Raw genomic sequence first — 8,881 nt, 5'->3', positions numbered from 1 at the left:
CAAGGACAGAGCGAGCTGGACATAATGTCCCGAGGGGGAATTGGAGTGAATAAATCCGTGTTGGCTGGTGGGGACGGGGCTTTGCCACCTCCAAGGCAGGAAACTCGTAATTTAAAAGGCACCACCAGACCTGGGCAGGGCGGTGGGCTGGGCTGCGTCATCCCTGTGGATCCGCTACAGCTCAGGACGTTATGACTTCATAAAACCTGCAGTTAAACCACGTCAGATTAATGCTGTGCAGCCGCAGTGTTTTAAAGTGCCATGACATCAAGGAATTTAAGAGAAATAAAACCGCTATGAAACCAGCACACTGTGGGAGCCACAGACACACTGGACAGCGCCCGGTCCGCGCGGGGCGCATTGGGAACCGTAGTCCTGGCGCTGGCGACGCCCCGTTAACCGCGCTACCGCCGCGGGGCGAGGGGACTACAGTACCCAGCATGCCCCGCAAGGAGCGGGTGCACATCCTTCCCGCCTCTCCCCCCACCCGCTCTGCCTTCTGGGAAACAGAGTGCGCTCGGCGCGGCGCCGGGCCAGCGGTGCCGCTCCCGGGACTACAGCTCCCATCACCCACCGCGCGTCCCGCTCCGCCCCGTGCGGCGCCATTTTGTTCCGCAGCGCAGCCTGAGATGGCGGCCGGGCCCGGGCGCTGAAGGTCCCGCCGCGCTGAGGGCAGGGGGGTCCCGCCGCCCCCCGCCCGCCCCGCGCCGCGCTGGGGCCGCGCCGCCGCCGCCGGTCCATGGCCTGGAGGCGGCCGCTGGCGCCATGGACCTGCGCACGGCCGTGTACAACGCGGCCCGCGACGGGAAGCTGAAGCTGCTGCAGAAGCTGCTGGGCAGCCGCAGCCGGGAGGAGCTGGAGGCGCTGACGGCGGGGCCCGGCGGCGGCGGCGGCCCCGGGGCCGGTAGCACCCCGCTGCTGATCGCGGCCCGCCACGGGCACCTGGAGGTGGTGGAGTACCTGCTGGATCACTGCGGGGCCCGCGTGGAGGAGGGCGGCTCCGTCAGCTTCGACGGCGAGACCATCGAGGGCGCCCCGCCGCTGTGGGCGGCCTCGGCCGCGGGGCACCTGGGCGTGGTGCGCAGCCTGCTGGACCACGGCGCCTCGGTCAACCAGACCACGCTGACCAACTCCACCCCGCTGCGCGCCGCCTGCTTCGACGGGCACCTGGAGATCGTGCGGTACCTGGTGGGCGAACGCGGGGCCGACCTGGAGGTGGCCAACCGGCACGGCCACACGTGCCTGATGATCTCCTGCTACAAAGGGCACCGGGAGATCGCGCGGTACCTGCTGGAGAAAGGCGCCGATGTGAACCGGCGCAGCGTGAAGGGAAACACGGCCTTGCACGACTGCGCCGAGTCGGGCAGCCTGGAGATCCTGCAGCTCCTGCTGCGCTCCAAGGCCCGCATGGAGAAGGACGGCTACGGCATGACCCCTCTGCTGGCTGCCAGTGTCACCGGCCACACCAACATCGTGGAGTACCTGATCCAGGGGGGGCTGCAGCAGGACGAGGCTGCGGGGAGCCAGAGCGGGAGCCACCAGAGGGGCTGCAGCCAACAGGGCTGTGAGGGCTGCGCTGCCTCGGCCTGCAGCCAGGACGAGGTTCCCGGCGTGTTCTGCACTCGAGAGGCCGCGGTGGAGGCGCTGGAGCTGCTGGGCGCCACCTTTGTGGACAAGAAGCGAGACCTGCTGGGAGCGCACAAGTACTGGCGCAGGGCGATGGAGCTGCGCTGCGAGGGCGGCCGCTACCTGCCCAAGCCCGAGCCCCGGCAGCCGGTGCTGGCCTACGACTACTCGCGGGAGGTGAGCTCTCTGGAGGAGCTGGAGGCGCTGATCACCGACCCCGACGAGATGCGCATGCAGGCGCTGCTGATCCGCGAGCGCATCCTGGGCCCTTCCCACCCCGACACCTCCTACTACATCCGCTACCGCGGCGCCGTCTACGCCGACTCGGGCAACTTCGAGCGCTGCATTAACCTCTGGAAGTACGCCCTGGACATGCAGCAGGGCAACCTGGAGCCCCTCAGCCCCATGACCGCCAGCAGCTTCCTTTCCTTCGCCGAGCTTTACTCCTACGTGCTCCAGGACCGTTCCAAAGGCACTTTAGCCACCCACCTGGGCTTCTCCGACCTCATCGGGGTGCTGAGCAAAGGGGTGCGGGAGGTGGAGAGGGCCCTGGTGCACGGCAAGGACCCCGTGGCCGACTCGGCGCAGTTCACCAAGACCTTGGCCATCATCCTGCACCTGGTGTTCCTGCTGGAGAAGGTGGAGTGCACCCCGGAGCAGGAGCACCAGAAGCGCCAGACCATCTACCGCCTGCTCAAGTGCAGCCCCCGCGCCAAGAACGGCTTCACCCTGCTGCACATGGCCGTGGACAAGGACACCACCGCCGTGGGGCGCTACCCCGTGGGCAAATTCCCCTCGCTGCACGTGGTGAACTTGCTGCTGGAGTGCGGGGCGGACCCGGACAGCCGGGACTACGACAACAACACCCCCCTGCACGTGGCGGCGCGCAACGGCTGCCCGCTGATCATGGGCGCGCTGATGGAGGCGGGCGCGCACATGGACGCCACCAACGCCTTCAAGCAGACGGCCTACGAGCTGCTGGACGAGAAGCTGCTCACCAAGAGCACCATGCAGCCCTTCAACTACATCACCCTCCAGTGCCTTGCTGCTCGCGCCCTGGACAAGCACAAGATTCCCTACAAGGGATTCATCCCCGAGGAGCTGGAAGCCTTCATTGAGCTGCACTAGGGCGTGACAGCCCAGGGTCCCCAGCCCGTCCCCAGCCTGTCCCACCCCCCCGAGGTTGTGTGGCTGTGGCTGGCTGGGTCAGGGTGCCCAAGGCTGTCGCTGTGCTGAGCTTTGTCCCCATCTGTCACCACCCAGCTGGCGTGTTGGGGCAGGGGAGGAGGAGGCCCCAGAGCTCATGGCTGTCCCTCGTTGTCACCTTCAGGTACCAGCTCTCTCCAGTGCACTCTGTCCACAGAAGGCCACAGCCCCTGCCCTTCCCCGTGCCACCATCGTGTCCTGAGAAGGAAGGAGATGGAGATTCCCTGGGACCTGCTGCCTCTCCCATTAGTGCTGGATTAACTCAGTGTTCAGCTTTGGAGCAGCCACACATCCCCCACGTGCTCTGGCCCTTCCCACCCTACACACCCAACAGATAGAAAGTGAGTGAGGAATAAAATACCCTCCAGCTAACCCCTTCTCTCCCTCCTGTCATGTTTGGGACAGCCCATGCCCAACAGCCAAGGGCTCGTGCTCTGCCTGGGGATGGCACAGGGCTGGGTGTGCTGAGCATTTGGGGTTTGTCTCTCTCTTGGTTGGCCAAGTAGCAAATGGTGTTAAAGGCCTGAGATTTCCATGATTGTGCATAAAGCTGGGATGTTTTTTCTCTCGTAGAGCCAGGCCCTATCTATGCTGCAAGACTTCTCCAATCCTGTAAGATAGAGGAAGGTCAGTTCTGGTTATACAGTTTCATCCATAGATGTTGTAGTTTATGAGTGGGGAGGAAAAAACTTAAGAACAAAGTCCTGATGTGGTGTTCAGGCCCTTGGCTTGTCCATTCCACACCCATTGACTCCATTGCCAGCATGTTTGTGCTTTGACTGCAGAGGGCAGCAGGGCTCGAGCTGCAAGGGTGAGTGTGGATGGTTGGGGAGCCAAAACAGCACATTTGGAACTATTTTGGAGGCTGAGCTCTTACAAGCCCTTTAGGCCAGGAGGTACCTGCAGTGTGGAGGTGCTTGCAGGGGGTTATGAAAGCAAGTGAGTGTGGTGGGTTTGCACCAGGGTGGGCTGAAGGAAGAAACAAGAAATGAAGGTTTAAGGGGCCTCCTTGTCCTTCTGAGGTGTTGGAGTCACCTGCTTGGGCTCTGTTACTGCCCCATTCTGAAACCTCACGCAGAGGGTTCTTAGCAGCTGGTTTGGGCTTTTGAGTATTTTTTTTTTTCCTTTTCTAATTTGTTTTTTGTAACTTCACTGAGGATGGTGCTACTCCCAAGGTGGAATTTGAAATCTCACCTGGCTGCTGTTTGGGCAAGCTCCTTCCTTTGATGAGGATCTGCACACACCTTGTTTTTAACTCAGTGGTTTCAGGGCAGGTTTTTGCCTCCATGAGCTGAACCCCCCGTGGTGGAGAGCAGAGTTTCCAGCAGTTTGTCCTTGTGCAGGCAGTGATGGGCAGCCCTGGCTCCTGCCCTGGCCCTGGGCAGGGTGGGGGCACAGCTGAGGGGGCAGCAGCTGCCTGGAGCTCTGGGAGAGCAGACCCCTGCCCCCCTCTCTGTGCTACTGAAGCTTCTCTACTTGTATTTATCAGCCTCAATAACCATGTTCTGCCCCTTCCAGGTATCGTAGATCTGCCAGTGCATTTTGCAGTGTTAACTATAACATTTATTTATAAAGCAAGGAGGTTTCACTTGAATTGAGCTGTAAAGTGCAGAGTTAGTTTAGCTGCCTTCTATTTTTTTTTTCCTTTTGGCTGAATCCTGAACTAAACTGCAGGAATGGGATTTGTTCCTTTGTGAGCTGATGAGCGCTCTTAACTTTAAATAATAAAACAAAAAATGGCTGCTAGAGTGCAAGTGCCTTGGACTTCTTCCTGATAAACCTCTATATTCAGGTGTTTTCCTCTGTTTTCAGTTTGTTTTCCAGGGATGAGACACTGTGGGTGTGGAATTCTGGGGTGTTTGCAATTACCAGGTGTGATTGGTTTGTTTTGTGGTTACTCCTATGAAAAAGCAATCTGTGCTGCAGTGGCAAACATTTCCCCTGGAAAAGAGTAACACTCACACTGAAATGACACCTCTTCTGTGTTTTGCCTTATAATTTGATGTAAATCAAAGTGGGAGAGGATCTGTGTTGCCTTGGGTGTTACACCTGCCTTACTCTTGTGGGACAGTGGGCACAGCAAGCAGAACGAGGGACACAGGAGCATCAGTCTGGATTCCAACCCCAAATCCAGCAGGGAAAACCAGAGCAATTAATGACACTGGAGTTAGTTCCACACAGGGACCTGGATCCCAGAAATGCTTGGTCTTCCCCAGGGAGTGGATAAAATATTTGAGTGTTTGTCCTGTCATTAATTGCTCCATCCTCAGTTCTTGGTGCCTTTGTGGTCACAATGCCATTTGAGCATTTTGGGGAGCCAGACCTGCTGCTGTGCTGCTGCAGGAGGCTCCAGCTGTGGGGGGAGCAGGTCAGGTGGGCTCAGCACCAAGGCAGGGGCTGCTCAGGGCAATTCCTCTGCACCCAGGGCTGCAGGCAGGGGGTGGCAGGGGAGTTATTCCAGGCTGGAGCAGCTCTGGGGCTGGGGGAGCCACTCAGGTGCCACAGCCCCAAGGAGGAGAATGTTCTGTGTGAAGGAAAAGGCATCACTTTTTTAAAACACATAAATAATCTGTAATTACAGAGGGCCCAGCAATTAAATGTTGATAGTAATTACAGGGTGGGAGAAATCACTGCATGATTTAGGGATAATTACACTGAAGATGCCTGATTGACTGTAGGGCCAGCTCCATGTGGGGAGCAGGGCAATGTTTCAGTGATTATTTTGTTAATTCTTGGACAGAGAGGAGCTTTTTCTGCAGTGTGGTGGCTGCAGACCCTCCTGTCCCCCAGACCCAGCTCTCCCTCCCCTTTGTGTCATCCAAGTAGGCTGGATGTGGCTGTGCTGAGGTTGTTTACAAGCTGGAGCAGCTTCCAGTTGACTAATTGTTTTTATTTATAGTAGGAGAGGAGCTGGGGAAGGAGGGATGTGGGTGCTCCCAAGGGGAGGGACTGTTCTGCACCAACTGCAGTAACACAACACCTCCCAGTGCTGCTCTGCAGGACAGAAACCAGAAAGTCAGAGGAGCTGGGGCACTTGGGGGATGGCAGCAGATGGGTTAATGCATTGTCACTGGGTCCTGCAGAGTTAAATCCAGTCTGAGAGCTGGAAGCCAAGTGCTGGGGGCAGCTCAGTCTCCTCCCAGGAGCTGGGGATGTCTGTGTCCCTCAGGGGCTCCCAAGGCTGCAGTCTGGAATGAGACTGGAATGGCCTGGGAGGGCCCCTCTTGGGCTCCTGGGCTCAGACCCTGCTGGGGAAGCCAGGGGGTGACAGGAGCACACCCAGAGCTGCAGGAGCACCTGGAGGGGGGTCACTTCCCTGGGCTGGGCTCCTCAGGAGCTGCTGGCCCAGGCTGGGCTGGCTCTGGGCTGGCTCTGGGAGGGAACAGCCCCATTTCCACATCTCACCTCTCTGTGGCTTTGGGGTGACCTCTGCTGACAGTCAGGGACGTGGCTGTGCCTGGAGGAGGCAGGAGGAGCAGGGCTGTGCTCCAGGTGCCCTCCTGGTGTTGAAGCTCCCCAGGTGCCAGCCTGGTACATCCCTCCTTCTGCACTACTTTGCTCACTGCTCTTGGTTTTTCATTCCACCTCTTCCTTCAAGGCAGCTTCCCAAAGCAGCCCTTGGAGATTGTCCCTCAAATCATTTGTTCAGTGCCATCTCCAGCCCCTCCAGCCAACATGCAGAATAGTTTTCCATATATCCTTGACTATCCCTTTTCTAATTCTACAGGAAAAAAAAACAAACGAATACAAATAAATTAATTAAAATTTATTTATAAAATCTTCAAGTAGCTCCAGACAATCAGGAAAATAATTTTCTCAGTTTCTTGAAAATAAGCACAAGGAAAAACAGTTCAAAGAGATCACCACATCTTTTTTCCAGGAATTGTCTTTGTGCTTCAGGAAGATGGCCCTCTGGCTGCATGAGCAGTGCCAGTGGCAGGATCCCTGGGCTGCAGGGTGTGGGTGGGATGTGCCCTGGCTGCCGGGTCACACCCTGGGCCTGGGGCTGCTCCCAGCTCCATCACGTTGTGGTTCCCGATCTGCACCATGCGGGCGTGCTGGATGATCAGGGGGGTCCCTCCCTGGCCTGCTGGGATGCTGTACTGGCCTGGGGGCAGCTGCTGGGGAGGGGGGTCCAGGGGGGCAGGGGGACACCAGGGCTGGGCTGGTGGCTCTGCTGGCCATGGTGCTGGGTGGGGGCCCAGGCTCAGGGCAGCCAGCTTCTGCAGGTCTTGGAGCTTCCTTCTCTGCATCTGCTCCCACAGGGCTCTCTTCTCCCTGATCCTCTTGGTGCTGAAAGTCCTGTGCACCCTCCGGGAGAAGAGAGGAGAGCTCTCACTCAGCTTCACCAGCACGCTGAGTATCTTGGGGATCTGGCTGTGCTCCAGGGCGTTGCTCCTGGGCAGGAAGGGGATGACTGAGTCCCGCTGGGAGGGGTCCTGGATGGACTCCATCAGAGCAGTGTCTGTGTGGAACAGGCACAGGTTGCAGGGGAAGTTCTTGGTCAGCAGCAGGATCTTGAAGGCAGAGTTTTCCATGGCCTCCTGGAAGCAAGTCATGTGGCTGCGGCCTGGGATGAGCAACTCGCTGAGAGTGGCCCCGTTGGACACCCCCAGGCTCTCCAGAAGGTTCTTGACCCTGTGGGCCACGTGCTCATCTTCACTGGCATGCAGGACAACAAAGGTGAAGAACTCTGGCTCTGATGGATCCACGGCTGGATCCTGGAGAGCAGGAGAGCCTGGAGAGGGGGATGAGCGCAGGGGAGGGGGATGTGATAGGTTGGAGTGAGGTTCCTGAAGAGGAGGAAGAGCTGAGGAGAAGGAATAAGGAGGAGGAGGAAGGGAGCAGGATGAAGTAGAAGCAGGTGCAGGGTTACAGGGAATGCCTGGAATGTAGGAGTCCTGGATGGAGCTGTGGGTGGCAGCAGTGTGCACTGCAGCCCTTGGGTCAGGGACACCAGGAGAGCATTTCTTCCTTTCATCCTTCAGCTTTTCATCCTGCTTGTCTCTGGGTGTGTGAGGCTCTGTCACTGTGCTGGGCACGTCACTGCTCTGGACAGGCTCCGAGGGCAGAGGTGTCTCAGGAATGGGGAGAGGGCTGGGGTGACAGGGGCTGGCCTGCAGAACCTCCTCTGGCTGTGGCACAGCCGTGTCCTGCCCAGGGGGAGAGCTGGCTGTGCTGGCCCAGCTGGATTCCTGTGGGCCGTGGCTCTCTGTGTCCCCATCAGGGTGTCCAGCACTGCTGGCCCAGGGGACACTGTCAGGCACAGAGGGCTGGCTGTGAAAAGCAGCTGTTGGTGAGGCACTGATCTCCAAACAGCTGGGCAGGGAGGAGCTCTCAGAGCACAGGCTCCGTGGGCCCGAAGGCTCCGAGCTGCCCCTGATCTGCACAGGTGAGCTCCTCAGCACGTAGTGGGGGCTGGCTGTGCAGGGAAATGCTGTGTCCTCATGGGACCTCAGCGTCCTGAAGCCATCCCCCGAGTCCCCACTGGCTGCTGAGTCCTGTCTGTCCTGCTCCTCGGCTGGCACGTTGCTGAGTGTGCCCTGCTGGCTGTCCTGGCTGGCTCTGTCCCTGGCCCCAGCACTGCACAGCTTTTCCTGCTCCAGCACCGTGCACACCTGTGCCAGCAGTGCCACGGCAGCTGCATCCAGCTGGGGAGGCTGCACAGCCTCCCCCTCCTCCTGCGCTCCTGCCCTGCCCAGTTTGGTCTGCTGGATGTACTGGGCTGCCTGCTCATCCCTCAGGGCATCCAGACACATCCTTGCATTTGTTTCTTGCCCCAGAGCAAGCAGGACCATAGCCTGCAGTACCTTGCTGCAGGGCCCAGGTCTGGAGTGCAGTTTGTGTTTGAGGCTCAGCAGTTTCTCTGGAGGGGCCTGGCACAGAATGTTGAACACCTCCTCGAAGCTGGGCTGCAGCTCAGCACTCTGAGCCATCTCAGCAGCCTCTGGCCTGGAGCATGGGCTGCAGCAGGGGTGGGAAAAGCATCTTCTGGCCCAGGGCGGGCTGCCTGAGGGGCTGGGGGTGCCCCAGTGACTCTCCTGGTACC

At 59.0% G+C, this 8,881-nt stretch overlaps 2 protein-coding genes across 2 annotated transcripts; one reads left to right on the top strand and one right to left on the bottom strand.

Moving 5' to 3' along the window:
- Positions 1–594: 594 nt before the first annotated feature.
- Positions 595–4,578, top strand: FEM1A (fem-1 homolog A). Its single transcript, XM_079328174.1, has one exon. The coding sequence runs from the start codon at positions 766–768 to the stop codon at positions 2,752–2,754; it is 1,989 nt and encodes a 662-aa protein (XP_079184300.1). The 5' UTR covers positions 595–765; the 3' UTR covers positions 2,755–4,578.
- Positions 4,579–6,728: 2,150 nt separating this feature from the next.
- On the bottom strand, positions 6,729–8,881 carry TICAM1 (TIR domain containing adaptor molecule 1; the record flags this gene model as incomplete). Its single annotated transcript, XM_079328391.1, has 3 exons — positions 7,709–8,881; positions 7,023–7,570; positions 6,729–6,953 (listed from the first exon to the last, which is right to left on the bottom strand). The coding sequence occupies exons 1-3, from the start codon at positions 8,766–8,768 to the stop codon at positions 6,729–6,731; spliced, it is 1,833 nt and encodes a 610-aa protein (XP_079184517.1). The 5' UTR covers positions 8,769–8,881.

Source organism: Erithacus rubecula (genome assembly GCF_903797595.1).
Source record: "Erithacus rubecula genome assembly, chromosome: 28".
Lineage (NCBI taxonomy): Eukaryota > Metazoa > Chordata > Aves > Passeriformes > Muscicapidae > Erithacus > Erithacus rubecula.
Note: the sequence above shows the minus strand (reverse complement) of the source record. Positions and strands in the feature narration are given on the sequence as shown.